Source organism: Bactrocera tryoni, unplaced genomic scaffold (genome assembly GCF_016617805.1).
Source record: "Bactrocera tryoni isolate S06 unplaced genomic scaffold, CSIRO_BtryS06_freeze2 scaffold_243, whole genome shotgun sequence".
In the NCBI taxonomy this organism is placed as follows: Eukaryota; Metazoa; Arthropoda; class Insecta; order Diptera; family Tephritidae; genus Bactrocera; species Bactrocera tryoni.
Window position 1 is genome coordinate 332,119 of NW_024395970.1, and position 17,801 is coordinate 349,919.

At 37.4% G+C, this 17,801-nt stretch overlaps 1 protein-coding gene across 3 annotated transcripts; it reads left to right on the forward strand.

Moving 5' to 3' along the window:
* The first annotated feature begins 179 nt into the window (after nucleotides 1–179).
* Nucleotides 180–17,539, forward strand: LOC120780248 (C2 domain-containing protein 5). Of its 3 annotated transcripts, none has more exons than XM_040112510.1 (14): nucleotides 180–216; nucleotides 288–662; nucleotides 1,178–1,479; nucleotides 1,536–1,696; nucleotides 1,784–1,974; nucleotides 4,064–5,273; nucleotides 5,718–7,164; nucleotides 13,399–13,735; nucleotides 13,828–14,994; nucleotides 15,055–15,142; nucleotides 15,237–15,560; nucleotides 15,619–15,786; nucleotides 16,687–16,791; nucleotides 16,857–17,539. In XM_040112510.1, the coding sequence occupies exons 2-14, from the start codon at nucleotides 499–501 to the stop codon at nucleotides 16,917–16,919; spliced, it is 5,727 nt and encodes a 1,908-aa protein (XP_039968444.1). In that variant the 5' UTR covers nucleotides 180–216; nucleotides 288–498; the 3' UTR covers nucleotides 16,920–17,539. The 3 variants fall into 3 exon arrangements, with proteins under 3 accessions (XP_039968444.1, XP_039968442.1, XP_039968443.1); XM_040112508.1 differs by lacking the exon at nucleotides 4,064–5,273 and adding an exon at nucleotides 8,823–8,837 and having other exon boundaries at nucleotides 6,704–7,164; nucleotides 16,857–16,919; XM_040112509.1 differs by lacking the exons at nucleotides 180–216; nucleotides 4,064–5,273 and adding an exon at nucleotides 8,823–8,837 and having other exon boundaries at nucleotides 244–662; nucleotides 6,704–7,164; nucleotides 16,857–16,919.
* Nucleotides 17,540–17,801: the final 262 nt, after the last annotated feature.

The window sequence follows — 17,801 nt, forward strand, 5'->3', positions numbered from 1 at the left end:
TAATGTTTGCTTATATGTATATCTCTATATATTTTGTTAATATAATTAAAACATATGTAAAATTTTATTTATTTATAATATTTGGAAACTACGTATGTATGAATTAATTTCCTACATGGCTCTCTTCACTGATCCCACTTTTGACAGCTTTTATTAAATATTTTGAGAACAGTATGCATAGATTTTCCTCACAATAAATTTCCGTGTTGAAAGGAGGTGCGGTTTTCTTTTAATTTCCAAAAATTTGTGCTAATTACTTTTGAGTATTTTACCATATTTCGTTCCAGGAAACCGAGGGTTTTCTTACTTTTATAAAGCAATTGTTGTAGTCGGCACACATTGCTGCAAGAAAAGGAATTGCTTTAAGGACTGCTAGCAACGTGTGTTATATCGTTCGCCAAAATTCAGAGCCATTTGTGTCTGTATGTTTGTGTAAAATAAATTTAAATAAGTCAGGAGGCGGGGGAGCACCTGCAGTGATAGTCAGCAGCTGTTAAAATGCCAGGCAAAGTCGGTGTGAAAATTAAAGCTGGGCGCAATTTGCCCGTAATGGATAGAAGTAGTGATACCACCGACGCTTATGTGGAAATCAAATTGGGCAATGTTACACATAAAACGGATGTCTGCCGTAAAAGTTTAAATCCACAGTGGAATACTGATTGGTAAGTGGAAGTTGCGACAGAGAACCTACAGGTTATATGAATTTACTTCTTTTATAACTCTCCAAATTTAAAGAATGTTGCAATCTGTTCAAATTTGATAACTTGACAAGATAAGGTACTCTAAGCGCAGAGATAGTTATAATATCGATATTGTTATTGTTTTGTAGTGGTTAAATAAATAAATTCCACATTTCTTCATATCTTATTAGGTATACGTTATAAGTTTAGGAAAATGTTTATACCATGAACGACATATGTTAATATTATAAGTTTGCTACAAAGTAGGTAACATAAAGGAAGGGAACATAGAATAGATGATATAGTCATGTCGACATACAAACTGAATGCTCAGAAGCAGTTCTTGCCTAAACTTGACACGGATTGCTTTATATGGCCCACTATAGCATATAGATGACTAAAAACTGACCGATCGAAAACAAGTTTATGTATAGAAAGTTTTTTTTTATTATAGCAACCGAAGTTAAGTTTCTTGTACTAATTAAATCTTTATATAGGTTTCGCTTCGAAGTGGACGATGCGGAATTACAAGACGAACCGTTGCAGATACGATTGATGGATTATGACACATACTCAGCGAACGATGCCATTGGAAAAGTGAATATAAGTTTAAATCCCTTATGCTTGGAAATGTCGGGCCCAACGACACACGGAAAGGGTACTGTATTATCTGGCTGGATACCTGTTTTCGATACCATGCATGGCATACGCGGCGAAGTTAATGTGATAGTCAAAGTAGATTTATTTTCTGATTTAAATAAATTTCGACAGAGTTCATGCGGTATACCATTTTTTCACTGTAAGTTACATTTTATCGATTGTTTTTCTTATATTGAAGATGTTTTACATTTACAGCACAATGTATACCTTATGGGTATCGCGCACAGATGATACATGGTTTTGTTGAGGAGCTGGTCGTCAATGATGATCCTGAATATCAATGGATAGATAAAATACGTACGCCGCGCGCTTCCAATGAGGCAAGACAAGTGGTATTTCTGAAATTATCGGGACAAGTATGTGTAAAACAAAATAGGGCTAAATTTTTAAATATTATATGAGTTTTTCTTATATGTGTGACTACATATTTTACTCTGCTAAAGGTGCAACGAAAAATGGGTCTAAAAGCTATTAATATGGGAGCAAATGCTGTTATTGGCTATACGCAATGTTTCGACTTGGAGGGCGATGTAGGTGTGGTGGCGCGTGGAATTGGCACTGCAGTGACCTTGATCAAAGATACAAGCAGCAGCCAACCAGCTGCAGGCACAGCTGATAATACGCTAATTGAAGAGTGAGTATTTCCTTTTTATAGCTGGCGTCTCTGTACTTTAATAGAAATACATTTTATGTGCCTTTATTCGTACATATGTGTTTCTTATATGTTTTTCCACATACCTATGTTCACTAGGTGTGTATATTGATATTTATGTGCGTGTGTGTATATATCCCGTTTGTTGCGTATGTAGCAACATAAAGCATTTTTTAAAAATTGCCGCTGTCATCACTGCTGATGATATAAGTTTCTGAGCAAACAAATGTGTACGCACACAGCTGCATACAAGCACAGACAGATGCTTATGCAGTTATTTTTGCCACAATTGCATGGACATAGGTAACACATATTTACAAACATGCTGAAATAAGGCCAAGGACATGCATATGCAGATGTATCTCATTAAAGTTGATAGTAAAAAATCATGACAATATTAGAATAAATAAGTGGAGTAAAGGAAAGTGTGATGATTTGATATGTATGTACCACATTTATTCACGTTCATGTGTATGTATGTATAACAAGATAAATATGGCGCTGGAATCGTGTCGAAATAGTTTCCACCGCGTCGTATAAGTAACATTATTAACTAAAATGTTTATATATTTTGCGATTTGTAGTGTTTTAATGTTTATCTTTTTCTTAATTATGTTAATTACATTGCTTCTGTCATTGATGTTATAATTTCAACTTTTTAATTTCATTAGAGATTTAACGGTGATAAAATTCAAATAATGTTTAGGAAGAGTTTATTTCGTATTAAGGATGTAAGTTTGACGTTAACCGATTTTAATTAAAAAATAATAATTTGAAACTAGAAAAAGCGTTAACATAGGCTCCACTGAAGCTATAATACCCTTTACAAATACAAAAGAGTCTAACACAGACTGGATTTTATCGATTAATTTTATGCTATAGTAGTCCGATCTAAACAATTTCTTCAGAGATTCTACCGTTGCCGTAAGCAATAATTCGTGCCAAATTTTGTAAAGAAAACTCGTCAAATAAAAAAAATGTTCAATGCGAGAACTTGATTTTTTCCGTTCAGTTTGTATGACAGCTATTTGCTGTCGTGATCCCTTATCGACAATTCCGACAAATGAGCATGTTTTTGATGAGAAAAGGGCCTATGTAAATTTTCGGATCGATATCTAAAAAAACAGGGGCTAGTTCGCGTATATAAAGACAGATGGACATGGCTAATTGGACTAATCTTGACCCGCTCATCATTTATACCATATATGTACATACAAATATACTATATAGGCTGTCCGACGTTTCTTCTTCTATTCGATGCCCAGGATGTAATTAATTAAATATGTAAAAAAAAACTACAATTAACCGAAATATGAAATTATGTCCTTAATTATTTATTTATAAATTCTTATGTCGGCATATCAAAACAAAACTTCATCCAATTTAAATTTTCGTCCAACTGCCACCAAGTTATTTCAGCATGAAAAATCGTCTATTTATGCTAGTTATCAGCCTGATTTTGTGCAGTGTTGTATGTTTTTATATATGTGTGTGTGTCCATCAAATATTATACTATATATTTATTAATATATTTTCAAATACAAGCATAATATTAAATTTATAAATATCTTTTCCCTCTCCTTTAAAACCACCAAAAACCAAATCAAAATCTTCTCACCCCAATCATTTTGTGCGCTGCTAATACAAAATCTTTAACGATGTATGTATGTAAATAAATTCAAATTATATAATTCTTTTTATGAACTGTCCATATATTAAACTCGAATAACTTTCATCAATGTACAAATAAAACGCGTAAAATTGCTTGAAACAATTTGTTATAACATCAAATTGAATTTTGTTTTATGCAAATCAAAAATTTATTTGTTGTTCTGTATTGTAAATCCTTAATGGCTCGTATAATCGCCACTGCGTTCGCATAACCTATGGGTTTATGTGCTTGCGTACACCATATGTACATATGAATCATTTAACCTGCTCGTACTGTGTTCTTTTCTCGTTACCGTTATGATCAATAACAAAAATTACGCCCCTCTCCTTACCCCTTGTGTGAACTGATATTGCCATCAATTTTCATTTGAAATGCCAACGCTGTTGTTGTTGGCTGCAGACGTACAAAGAAGTACATAGAATTTCTGACAGGGTCGCACATCAATTTGGCCGAACAACCGCCGCCTTGTGAACTGCAAATTCACAAATCACATTCATCGATACTCTTCGATTTGCAGCACGCCAATACGGGCGCAATGGAAGATAATGAAATTATGCACGATCTAATGCGACAGGAGGATGAGCGCGGTGAGAAGCCGGCGAAAAAGTTACGCCATCATATGAAACGATTTACACACTCTTCACGAAATATACTCAACGAAAAGTATAATGCATTCATGCGTAAATTCGGTGAGAGCGTCGAGTCCAAGTCGCCGAGCAGCACTTCACGTTCGTTAAGCAGCCTCTGCGCCAGCGGCGGTCTGATAAAAGATGACGCAACTACCTCAGGCTCATCAGGTCGCAGTTCCACTGGCACCGCCTACGACCTGCGCCGGCGTCCCAGCTTCAAAGCTAAACATAAGATGTTTGGCGTTGGTGTTGGCGGTGTCACGACCAAGCCGTTCTTGCAACGTCAATCGACGGTGAAGCGTAGTGGTGGCAGCGGCGGTACAGGTGGTAGCGCTACCACCAATCCGCATGCCATTTTGCGCTCGGTGAGTGCCGAATATAATGCGGCGAACAAGACAGGCTCACCGATAATCGCGTCGATATCTGAGTATTCGGATAGTACACGCTCCTCGCCAAACATTTGCGGTGACGGCCACGATGATATCGATTACGATGAAGAGCGGTTAGCGGCTATGCTTGGTAAACAAACACAGTTCTATTGTAATAAAAATTATGATTATAAAACACCATCGCTGGCGAGCGGTAGCTGTGATCGTAGCGATAGTAGCAGCTGTGTTGATGTGGTAGCCGCTATTGGTGGCTATCATCCATTTGGTGAATTCTCGCAACACGAGCCGCATCAGCTACAGCTGAGTGTACACGACACAGCCACGATTTATTCATGCTCGCCGAATACGTTTTCCCTAAGCAATTCAGACAGTTCTGGCTCGGAGGCAGAGTTGGCGCGTGAATTGGCGCGCGGCGAGGCGGTGGAACATGTGAAAATGCAGAAATATTTGAAGATATGCAAGGATACCGAAGAAGTTGATGCCAAGTGGATACAGCCTAGCGAGTTGGAGAGTTTCGATGACAGTTTAACCGATTTAACACCACGGCGCTCATTGCTGCGCGACCTGAAAACATTGTCGCAACATGTGCAGGTGCAGTTATGGACGAGAAGACAGTGAAAATTTCGTAAATATGAATATGAATATTCCCCAAAGCTTTAAGTACCCAAATCGTTCTGTAATGATAGAAAGTTTACTGTTTAAATATGTTTTTTTTTATAAAAATGATTGAAATGTCGACAAAGCTTATATTCGAATTACTTTTATCAATCAGCGCGCCAAAAGTTATGAAATAGTTAATTTCATTGCCTAAAATTAGGCGTTACTGTAAAAAATCCAAGCTAATTGATTCTTATTCCAAATTTATTTGCTAAAAAATATTTTTAAGAAAAGTTATAATTTGGTTACTAAAAGTTTTTGAGAAATATTTTTGGAAATATTCACTGTTTTCGTATAGTGTAACGGATTCCATGAAATCTCTTATAAGTACGTCCATTCAAAGCCAATTGCTTACCTGCCTTGCTGCTTATTTTCCAGGATTTTATACACTCAAAGCCAAAGAAAGTGGAAATATCACCAACGCCATCGCCACAACAACAACGTCGCGCTGCAGCGCCATCTCAGGAAACAAATACTTTGCTCCTACAACCGCCGTCAGAGGAGAGTAAAGCATATTATTCCTCACAACCGGAGATTTGTCTAAATTGGGATGGCGATATGTGCGCTCCACCACCAACCACACACATTTCCCATTCACGTTCGCTCATCAATCTTAGACGCAGCGACGCCAACTCGCCAACAACAACACTTAACATTGCTAATGCGCCAGAGTTTGACTTAACCACCACCAAAGATGATATGCACGCTACTAATGCCTATGGCTTTGGTTACGTTTCGGATTCAGATTCCAGCTCGGCTTATCTGCCAGTCACTGTTAAATCATTCGCTAGTAATGCAAAATGTCCTGTATTTAAAATTTGTCCCTCCACCCCCTCACCTTCGGAGACTGATTTGAAGATATCCTTTATAGAAGACGATGCCTCAACTGTGTTGGATGACAGCGCCTCAGAAACCACCGAGATACCCACACCGATCTTAGGCAATAGTACACTTAGCATAGCTACCGTTAGCGCTGCGCCACCGCTAGACTTCATTGATGTTATTGCTAATTCCCCTGTAACTAGCAGAAAGTACGTAGTAGGCAATACATCCAGTAGTAGTATTAGTAGTCCACAGCGCTCCCCTAGTACTCCCAGTGTTCCCAAACCATATTATTCAAATGCAATTAAAAAGTCTACTAATCATAATAGTAATAATATTGTAAATTCACACTTGCTTGCACCACCGCCATTGCCATTGCCATTACCATTGCCGTCATCGCCCACGCTATCATCATCGCGCTCGCTATCGTCAACGCAATTGTTCGTAAACGCGCCCGTGCCTACCTCATCGCCATGTACACCGCTACTTTGCACCAAAAATCGTCAACACCGGTCGCGCGAATCTCAATCGCCACATCATAGGTCATTGAATGAGGTGAACGCCGCAGCAGTAGCTTCCAACAACGCCTTAGTGGCAGCAGCGGCCGCCGCGTCGTCCGGCATTACAGATAGTCCCAGTTTGAAACGTTTCGCATCACCAGCACAGGCCGCTGTAGTGGCAGCAGCTGCCGCCATGCCCAGCGCCAATACATTAGCCAGCGCGCCGTCGTCAGCATCACTTGTACCGGGGTCCAGCAGCAACGGTGGACGTGCCAAACTCAGCGCAAGTCCGTCGAAGTTGGCATTGAATTCAGTAGGTGCGGCAAGCGCAAACAATCCAATAACATCAACTGCGGGCACAGCACTTAACACGAGTGTTTCATCAACGGCCTCGACCACAGATGGTGGCGCAACAAACTCAATACCAGCGCCGTCGAAGGATTCAATGCCGACGGAAATGTGTCGACGCTCATCCGACTCAGACTTGAGTATAACGCCAAAAGGTAAGACTGATTTTCATGTTACCATTTATACCTTAACTGATTACAACAATTAGAGCTTTTTAGTGTGTGGCGAAAACGAGTGTGTATGCCTGAAAGTGTGCTATCTTTATATATAAATATATATTATACATATGTATGTAGGTGCAACCTCAATATAAATAATATATTTACTCGCGAACCAGAAAACATAAAGTTTAGCAAAAATATGCAGTATACAGCTAGTTTAATCGAAGTAAATTATTTCAGCTATTATCTTTCTTTATCGGTTTTTCCTCCAAAAAAATTTTGCTGAGTTCGGTGGAAAGTATTCTCACATTTTTTCCTCTCCGCTGGCACTAGTGTGTCGTATTCCGTCTGTTCCATATATATTTTTTTTTTTTATCAACTTCCATTTCTTCGAGTCGTCTTATCATCCCTATTTTATGAGGATTTATTACTAATGCTCTCGCTTTCACTTTTTTTTTTGGAAACATTTCTATGGCTTTGTTGGAGTTAGTAAGTCAAAAGGCATCACTACCGTCGCAAAAACGCGAAATTCCGCACCTTCAAATATTCCTGTAAGAGGGCGGTCCGTAAGTGTTTATTACAAATGGTGTTGTATTTCCCGACATTTGGCTCGGTACAAATTTTGCAGAACATCTTTGATGTGGCTTCGGCTCAAAGTCGTATTTGATCAATTAGGTCGCGGCGAAGGCGGAGAAGAGCTTTTTCCTTCGTCAAATTGCACGTTTTTCCGGCGTTTCTGAGCAAATCGAAATACATCAGCGGAGTAGAGCTCCGTGACCGTTTCATCTATTTCGGTGTAGATCACACTTTGTGTACCCCAGAAAAGGGGTGACTATTTCCTTTCCATCTTCGCCTTCTTCAGATCGGTTTGCATTTGCCAAATATTTCATATGACCCACACAGTCTTTTGAGATGCCTACTGCCGCAACTATTTCGCGTATCTTCAATCGGCACTCTGTTCTGATATTGAACTTTTGTCACGTGATTCTGCGTGCTAACAATTGATGGGCATCTGAGAGACGTGCATACACGCTAAAACTCGTTAAACCAATTTTTGACGGTCGCCATCAAAGGCCATGAGTCGACGTATTAAGCGCCCAAAGATCACCCTAGTATTTCCTACTCAGCCTCATTATTTTTTAAGTCCTATCGTTAATTTTAAAAAATAAATATAAAAACAAAACTTTTTTCTTAAATGAGTTAGTATGACTGAAGAGCTTTTATAGAGGTCTGCCAGCAAACCAAAAGTTGAATTATGCCGATGTATTAATTAAAAGATACTGACACAAAGAGATAAATATTGAGGAGTTAAACAAAAAATCAGCAATAATAAAATATTATGATTCTGAAATATAATTTCTTAGTCAATTCTTTCTTAATCACTTTGGCAATTTTTATGGATATTGCCAGCATGAACTAAATTTTTCTTCCCGACTACCGCATTTCTTTGCCATAACAACTTCCGAGATACATGTATTATATTATTAAGATAAATCGTTCTATATTTTCTTGAATAACCACTGATAACTGACCGTATTATCAGCGGTTTAAATGAACATAATCCTCGTACTCTTACTGAAATAACACCCGCAATTTGTTCTCTCCCCATGCTATCCGCAAAAAAAACTAAACATTTGTCAAAATAAATACAGTTTTACATCGCAAAAGTAAGTAAAAAAAATATGGTCTTGTGCCTGTTTTATTTTTGTCTCTCTGTCTTTGCGCTCGCTCTATTTTACCCGTAATTAATGTTGATGTAGTGTGTTGCTGTACTGAAATATCAATACAAAACAATCGTAATTTTTGTCTAAGCCTAAGCGCATAGTAAAGCGACGAGGTGCATGAGCAATTCACTTTAATCGTAGTGAAGCTCGTCTACAGCTCATCCATTGTTTGCTGTCAAAAAAATTTTAATTGTTGCACTCAAAATTTTGTTCGTGTAAAGTTTGATCTCCATACTACTGTGAGCAAAAAATAGTAACACTTTTTAATTTAAATTTATGACTGTCAGTGACAACGGTGCCAAATGTCACATCCAAATAATCAGTAGTGTGTATACTCTTGTCTTTCTGAAGTACATAAAGTGCATTCGAATTTTATGACGAGTGAAATTATTCAACAAAGAAGTTCCAATAATTTTTTTTTGCGGAATCAAGTTTTTGGTGCCGAAACGTTTAGAATGTTGGAAAAGGTCTTCGGTGTTAATTGTCGCGAGTAAGGGTTTTTGATTGGTACAAATTATTCAAATAGGGTAGAGATTGCGTTATCGACGAACCACGTCCAGGACGGCTATCAATATCAACTGATGATCAACACGCCAGTAAAATAAAGGAATTTGTGCTTGATGATCGACGATTAACAGTCAGAGATCTTACTGGCATCATTGGTATATTGGAAGGATAAGTGAAAACCATTTTGAAAGATCATTTGGGCCAAAAAAAGTGAAAGCACGATTGGTTCCAAAATCGTTAGCTTCGTGTGACTTCTGGATATTCAGCAAACTCAAACGACCGCTCCGGGGAAACCGTTTTGAGTCAATTGAAGACATTAAATGTGAATCGCTACGCACATTGATGGCTATTCCGGAAACTGACTTTAACAGTTCGGAAAAGACGTTACCACAAATGTCATTACTTTCGAGTGGGACGACATAGATTTTGAAGAATAAGTTAAGAATTCTGAAGTTATGAAGAGAGTCTTACTATTTTTTGCTCATAGTAGTATGTATGTCAATCAGAAAAAAAACTTCACACAATTATAAAAAAAGGTTTTAACAATATAAGAAAAAAAGTTAAAGTACCAGTCCGGGTCAAATATGATCTTGAGGTATTTTAGGGAATATTTTTTTTTTTAAATTGTCATTATATAACTTAAATATTATATTTAATATCATTTTATTATATTTAATTGTATATGTTTAAGCTATTATTTTTTCCTCTCGCTCTACTATGGCTTGTGCTTTACTCTAATAAATATCGATTTTCGAAACATTGTATCGATAAAAAGTAGATGTTTACATTTTTCATATTCGCTGTTCTTTTTAAATGTTGTTCGATGTATTATATTCTATATACATTCAAACTGAGTCTATAAACAAAGATTGCCTACAGTTTCTACCCAAAAAATGTGTATAATGTCTTGAACCAATCTTATTATTTAAAGCTAAACTCACATTAAATAACTGCTTGATTCTCTAATTTTCGATTTCGATTTTCGTAGTCTTATCCTTGCCTAAAATGTAAGTCGACCAGCTGATTGTTAGTGTGGGTAGGTAGGTTTCTGAATCCGCCTTGCCCATTCTTGAAATGTAGAATTCGTGCTTATAAAAATCAAAATTTATTATAAGAACCAATTCTCCGATTAAAGACAATATAATAGGAAACTTGTAAAATAGTTTTAGCAAAACAACCGTTTTAGAGCTGGAAATAATACTAAATCTTCACTATTCGTGGAGCATTTTAATGAACTGAAATTTTTGTTGTGCCTCTTGTCATGATATTCCCTTTCATATTAATATTTTTTGATATTTTTTTCCAATTGATCAAAATCATAAAGCACATACCCAAAAATTCTTCAAATATTAAATGTTTCACCTTTATTATTGTTCATCATAACATATCGATACTCAAAAAATCAAAAGACGATTAATCGATGCCATTTGTCACAACGAAATAGCGGATGTTTATGTTACTTTTGAACTTTAAATCTAAAAAGAAAATTATAAATCAAAATAAATTATTATATTAACTTCGATACCTATGAGTGGCAAGATTATCTATATCAATTTTTAAACTTACATTCACCTAATGGGAACTGGGACAATGAGAAAATTGTATCTACTTGTCTTTGCTAGTAAGGGGTATATGTTTAATATTGTATTTGGTATGAATGTGGCATGTTGATTATTTTATATGCATACATAATTATAACTCCTCAGAGCATGCGCATATTTTTCTTTCAAGTACATTCAATTAACATCCAAATAACTGTCCATATCAAGTCTTTTACAACGTACAAATGCATACATATTTGTACACCTACATATATTAAAAAATTAATAATTATTGTTAACTATTTTTTTTTGCTCATGACATTCGAAAAACATTTACATATGTATCTACATATTTCATTCGGAATTTAGATGCGAGTAAATTTTAGGGAATGAGAATGAAATCATTTTCAGTATCAAAAAAAGCAGTTTCTACTTCTTTCAACAATAACATACAGGGTTTGTCTGGAAAGTAATAGGGCTCAGTCGATTCAAAAAATTTATTGAACCAATCGTTATAGTTTTTTAAAAACTTTCAAAATTGGGTCTGACCTCTTCCTGGCCCTCCAAAAATGTCTGGTGCCACCGAAACACACCATTTTTTCCACAATTGACTAGCCGCTCGTTCGTTAGCTAGGAACGCCCTCTACCGAATCCAGTCGGTGCGCGCACGCTCCGAAGTACAGTCGCGGCGGAAGAAAATCAGTCTTATTATTTTCCGGACAAACTCTGTAATTAATCGACGATTGTCTGTGTAAATCTGCTTCTTCGGGATTCAGCTGAACTTCTGTTATTAGAAGGCTACACAGAGTTCAATTTTCGATGATTCGTTCGAGCATTTCGACAGGTAACTGGCGAATAACACGCGTGATGTTCTGCTCCAAAGCCTGAATCGAAGCGGCATTTTCCACATAGACTTTATGCATTAAATATCCCCACAAGAAAAAGTCTAACGGTGTGATATCATACGACTTTGCTGGCCAATGGACCGTCCCAAAACTTGAGATTATCTGCTCACCGAAGTGTTCCCCCAATAATTCCATTGATAGATGCGATGTGTTGGAAGTGGCGCCATCTTTTTGGCGCGATAACGGTCGCCATTGACGGTTACGTTCTCACCGACAACATTTTTGAAGAAATATGTACCGATGATTCCGCCGGCCCACAAACCACACCAAACCGTTGTTTATTTCTACATGAAATGACAGCTCTTGAATCTCTTTAGGTTGCTCTTCTTCCCAAATAGGGCAATTTTGCTTGTTTATATACGCATTGCGCCAGAAATGGGCCTCATCGCTGAACAAAATTTAGCTCGAAAACTTCGGCTCTTTAATCCAATTTAAGAGCTCGGTGTAAAATGCGCCAAGCCGTTCCAAGCGTCGGCTACGGCTGCTTAGTTTTTTTCACTGCGTGCTGCACGTGGTTTATTCGGTCCAATATTTTCCAAAAATGAATGCTGGATCTCAAGATGGGTCACCCATCGAATAGTTGCGAATAGTTTGCTCAGTAGGCCGATCATGTTGACCATAAGTTGAGCGAAGCGCGTGAAACACATTTTTTACAGAACGTGAAGAAAGGACAAGATCTGGGTTATAAAGCGGCGAAGGCAAAACTTCCCAAACATAATCGCTCCATACAGCGATGTTCCAACTTTTCGTATTTCAATTGCGATTCAAAAAAGTTCTCGGAATTTGCAATTACTGCTTCATTGCCTCTTTTTCCAGAGATCGTTCTATTGCGGTCTGAGCACAAGCTAAAATCGTTGGCACGGTTCTGCAGAATTCTGTGGTTTGCATCCGATTTTATTTTACACTTTTATGAAATCCATTTTCTACAGATATTTCGATCTTCATTCACTTTTCGAATTTACGAAATCATCGGGTCCAAGTAACCTCACTTTCTTCCGGTCAAGGACTGCTATCTCGTCTCCATTTCTCGTAGTTACTTCAGGAATGTTTTTTGCCACTACAACAACTGGTACAGTGCGTTTTTATATATGTATATTTTTTTATGGTTGCCGTTCGTTAAGCCCATAATTTCGAAAATGCACGATGAGTTTATGTATCCAGAAGTCATGCAAGCTATAAATAATAGTCATATCGTGCTTGTGTAGAAATCAAATCGTACACTGTACGCTACTCAGTAGTGAATTGATGATTAAAATTTTTTAAGGCTCTCTTCAAGCAAGCCTTGTTTCATGTCATTCCATCAAAAAACTCAAGACTTCAGTAATATTTATCCGTATATGTGTATGTATGTATGTATGTAAGTCGGTGTTACATCTCAACCAGTCTGTTGCATTCCTCAATGTAAAAAATTATTTCTGCATACAAACGCACACAGTCACGTCCCCACAAAGTCCTACAATCTCTGGTACATGTTGATGAATGTTTTTTATAAAATTTGTGCATTATTTAACAAATAAAAACCATTACTAATTTTGCATTCCTTTTGTTTAGGAAATTCATTGTGTGTGGCCAGTGAACGTCTGGTAGCCGCTACAGCGTTGATGCGTCTCAATCAACCGTTAGGCGCTAAAAATGCCAACACCGACGGCATGGATGGGCTGTTGGAGTATCCTTTCCTAACCATGACAAAATATCCTCCCGGTTTCATATTGCATCTGGGTGCTACTGTAGCCGCGCGTTCGGTGAAATTATTGGAACGTGTTCCCAATCCCGATGAGCCCGAGGTGCGTGACTCTTGGTGGACCGAATTGCGTATGGAAATACGTTCGCATGCGCGTGCGCTGGGTTGCAATGTGGTGCTGGGTTACTCCGAAGCGACGACCATTTCGTAAGTGACAATTCTAAAGTTTCTAAAGTTAGTTAGTAACTCAAATTTGAAATATTTTTTTCTTCATCGTACAATTTTTTCTACTTTTCCAGTGACGATGTTTGCGTGCTATCTGCTACGGGCACAGCGGCCGTTATTAATATGGCCTACAACCGCTCCGTATCCCAAACTGATATGCTCAACGCAGCTGTAAAGCCCGTCGGCATTGGTTTCGGCGTGGGCAGTACAGGTGGCACAATGTCTGCATCGCTCGAAGAACGCGAAACGCTCAAAGATATGCGTAACGGCATTGCAAACGAAACAATTTCATCGCTGACGAAGGATACAACAATGTCCTCATCACTTGGCACCACAATACACGGTTCAGTGGGTAAGAAGAATGCAATATCGGCCAGCATGGGTATCGTGAAAAGTTCCGCGTGTAGCGTCTGTCATGTGCCGTACAATTTGGCGTCGGTGCCGTTCAATGTGAAAATGAAGAAATGTGCAATCTGTCGGAAAGGACGCGTACCAGATGTGTTGTTGGCGACACTCGAAGTGCCTGAACGTCTTCATGTCACCGGGCGTGGTTGCTTCATGCAAGCGCAAGTGGTACGCGCTAAAAAAGACTTACGTTCAGAACTGAATGCTAAAGAGATATCGGATGGTTTGCCATTTCTGGAGTACGAATTACATCGTGTGCTAATCAATAAGTTGAAGGCGAAGGGTATGAATGCCATATTCGGTTTGAGAGCACAAGTAGCCATTGGTGAGCGTATGATTGCGCTGATAGCGACGGGCACAGCACTTTTTCTGAGCGCTCTACCAGTGCCGCAGGTGCCGAAAATAGTGGCTGGGAATTCGTGGACCGACAAGCAGAAATTGAATGAATTGCAAAAGAAATTGCAGGAGACATTCGAACGCAATCAGGAAATTTATCAGCTCAAATGTATAGATCCGGATTTAATAGGCAGCGGTGTGGCAACGCTCGACAAACAGTCCGATACCGATGAGTCGGACGATGAAGTGATCGAGATCGATTTGAATTGTGGCAATAAGGACACGTGTGTGCTAGAAGTAGACGACATTGAAGATTTGGAAATTATTTCGTTGCTTATGGAAACATATCCGCCAGAAGGTTTCCACGTTGTCAACACGCAAAGTGTGCCCGGTATGTTGGAAATGGAGGCGGTAAAAAATCTGCAGATGTTCACGCAAGTATGGCGAGCCAAATTGGATGTCAGCCAAAATATTAGTGGATTCCCCAAACACTTTCAGCGGTGAGTATGCCAATTCTTTATATGAAACAATAAAAAATTGCATTGAAATTATATTTTCAGAATTTTGCAGACCATTTACTTTAAACTGCGCACAATGATACCCTGTGCCATTTGCGATTTGAGATTCCGACTCGATCTGCCAGAGAGTGTAAGTATTTGATTCAGGTTACTACCTCTCTCTCTCCATACTCGCTTTTCATTGAACGCAGAAAAATTTATTTAACAACCTTGCAAACCCATAGGATCAGATACAGCTGCTGGTCACTGGCATGGCACTGGGTTTGGATGATGCAAATAAATTTAAATATCGTCGCAAAGCGGCGGCAACCAATTTTACGAATGGCACAGCAAACGATGCACCCGATGCGAATGGTATGAGTGCAGGCAATAAGCGTACGCTACAGGAGGAGGACTACATTTTCCCCCTAGACGAAGATCAAATGGTGGAGACACCAACACCGACTTCAAATCTTCCGCCTTACGGTATGAATAGTTTCAAAATGGCGAAAACATCTCCATCACGACAGCAGAGCAAGAAAGGCACTCTTACTAACCGCAACAATTACGTGAGTATTTACACTTTATACAAAAAAAATATTTGGTTAAACTGTTTATTTTTATCAGTTCCCATTACGCGATCGCTATGGCGTTGATATTACACCACTCAGTTTTGTGCCAGGCGGTCGCATTGATAAATATCTCGGTAATTTGAACTTCTTTTTTATTCGTGAAACCACTTCAATACGAGAGAATGGCGGCATTAGCGGTTTTGTGCATTCGTTTATAACGGAGGTAAGTAACACAGTGCTGAAACAGTTTATAAATTATATAAAAGCTCAAGGAAACCGTAATTTTATAAAAAAATAGTACTGAAAGCGGACAAAAATAATTTATACTTTTAGGAAACTGATTCACTATTTGGCTACAAAGTTTCTTACACCTAGAAAGAAACATCGGAGACCCTATAAATTGTATATATAAATGATAAACGTGAAGAACTTAGTCAATTTGGCCGTGTCCGTCTGTCTGTGTGTATATATGCAGAGTAGTCCCTCAGTTTCTAAGATATCGCTCTGAAATTTTGCACACTTTTTTCCAAGAATCCTTTCCTTATTTTTCGAAACCGCCATATCGGATCACTGCAGCAAAAAAAAATAGAACGATCAAAATCAAGTTCTTGCATGGAAAACTTTTTTTTATTCAATAAGATAACTTCTCGAAATTTCGTATAGATATTTGCCCAAGTGGCAGTGCTACTATACCCGAATACAATTTGTAGCTCCGACCGCTATGGTACATAGCTGCCTTACAAACAGAACAAGTCAAGTACTTGTATGTAACTTTTTTTGTGGAGGAAATGATGTTTTTGTTTATTTATTTGTTAAATTTTATACTAAACATAGTTTTTTCTGGTCTGCATCAATTTATACTATAATATAGACTACACATCTCATAGCAGAAATAACTTAAAGTTTTCCCTTAAACATGTATGTATAAATAAAAAACTCTTAAATACAGTAATGCTCTGCAACTTTGGCATCACATAACTTAAAAATTTTAAAATTTAGATTATGTATTAATAATATAATCCTTTCTAATTACACTTTGGCATCACATAACCTAAAAATTTTTAAATCTAGATTATATAATAATTTAATGCTTAATAATTATACCAACTGCATTACCTTTCAGTTACTGGCGGTGGTTCGTGCACACATATCAGCACTCGGCGGCAATGCTATGGTGTCATTCTATATGAGCGAATTGATATTAGTCGATAACCAACATAAAAATCAAGTAAGTACCACGCATACCAAATCAATTTCGTACAACAATAATTTTCAATATTTACCGTTCTACAGGGACAATGTTTGATTAGCATTGGTGGTGATGCTGTCTACGTTTCTTATCACGCCGATGACTGATACACGCGCCTAAAAGGCATATAGCGCTTATTTTTCACCAATCGCCCGAAAAGTCTATACTATTAGACGAAGCTGGTCTTGGAGAAAATGATGAAAGCTCAATAGCAACTTAAATACATTTCAAATGTTATGAAATTGCTAATCAAAACAAACTATAAAAAATGCCAAAACTATACTTTTTGTCCAAATGCTTTATACACGCCTATCAAGAGTGTATATGTATATTAATTTTAAAACTTTAGTTTACCCAACATTTCTTTCATTGTATACAACATATTATGAAGCTTTGGTTCGCAGTTGGCAAAAATTTTAAAAAATATTATTGGCCCGATTTTGAAAGAAAACAAAATCAAAAACAGTATGAAGTGCAAACATTTATGTAAAAAAGTAAGCTTAAAATATATATGAATGCAATCCAATGGAAATGCCTGCTCTCTTCAAAAATCCAAAAATAAAGTGAAATTGTAAAGTAATAGAGATAGAATAAAAACTGTTATGAATTTGCATGCTGTTTGTTTGCCTGCTTTGTTGCTATTATTGTACTTAAATTGTCAAATGCAAGCATATAACTGTTAATTTTGAAAATTGCTTAGAAAAAACTGTAGTTAATGCAAAAGATATTTACATAGTTTTTTTTAGTTAGCCAAACAGAAATGAAACATTTCCAATGTTCACTGACAAAAAAGAAATGCTTTAAAAAACGAGCTACTATAAAAAGTTTCAAAGAAGAAATAAATAAAAAATAGAAAAATTAAATGCAACCTTTAGGAATTAAAATTGGAAAAACCTTATATTTGCAATCAACTTATACTCACCACAAGGTGTGTAAAACAAAATGAATAAAAATCAATAATAAATAAAAAAATAATAATAAATCGCTAA

Excerpts from the sequence above, each read along its gene's own strand:
- LOC120780248 (XM_040112510.1), top strand. The coding sequence starts at position 499 with ATGCCAGGCAAAGTCGGTGTGAAAATTAAAGCTGGGCGCAATTTGCCC. Across the intron at positions 7,165-13,398 it reads CTTGAGTATAACGCCAAAAG|GAAATTCATTGTGTGTGGCC; the intron begins GTAAGACTGATT and ends CCTTTTGTTTAG. Across the intron at positions 13,736-13,827 it reads TCCGAAGCGACGACCATTTC|TGACGATGTTTGCGTGCTAT; the intron begins GTAAGTGACAAT and ends CTACTTTTCCAG.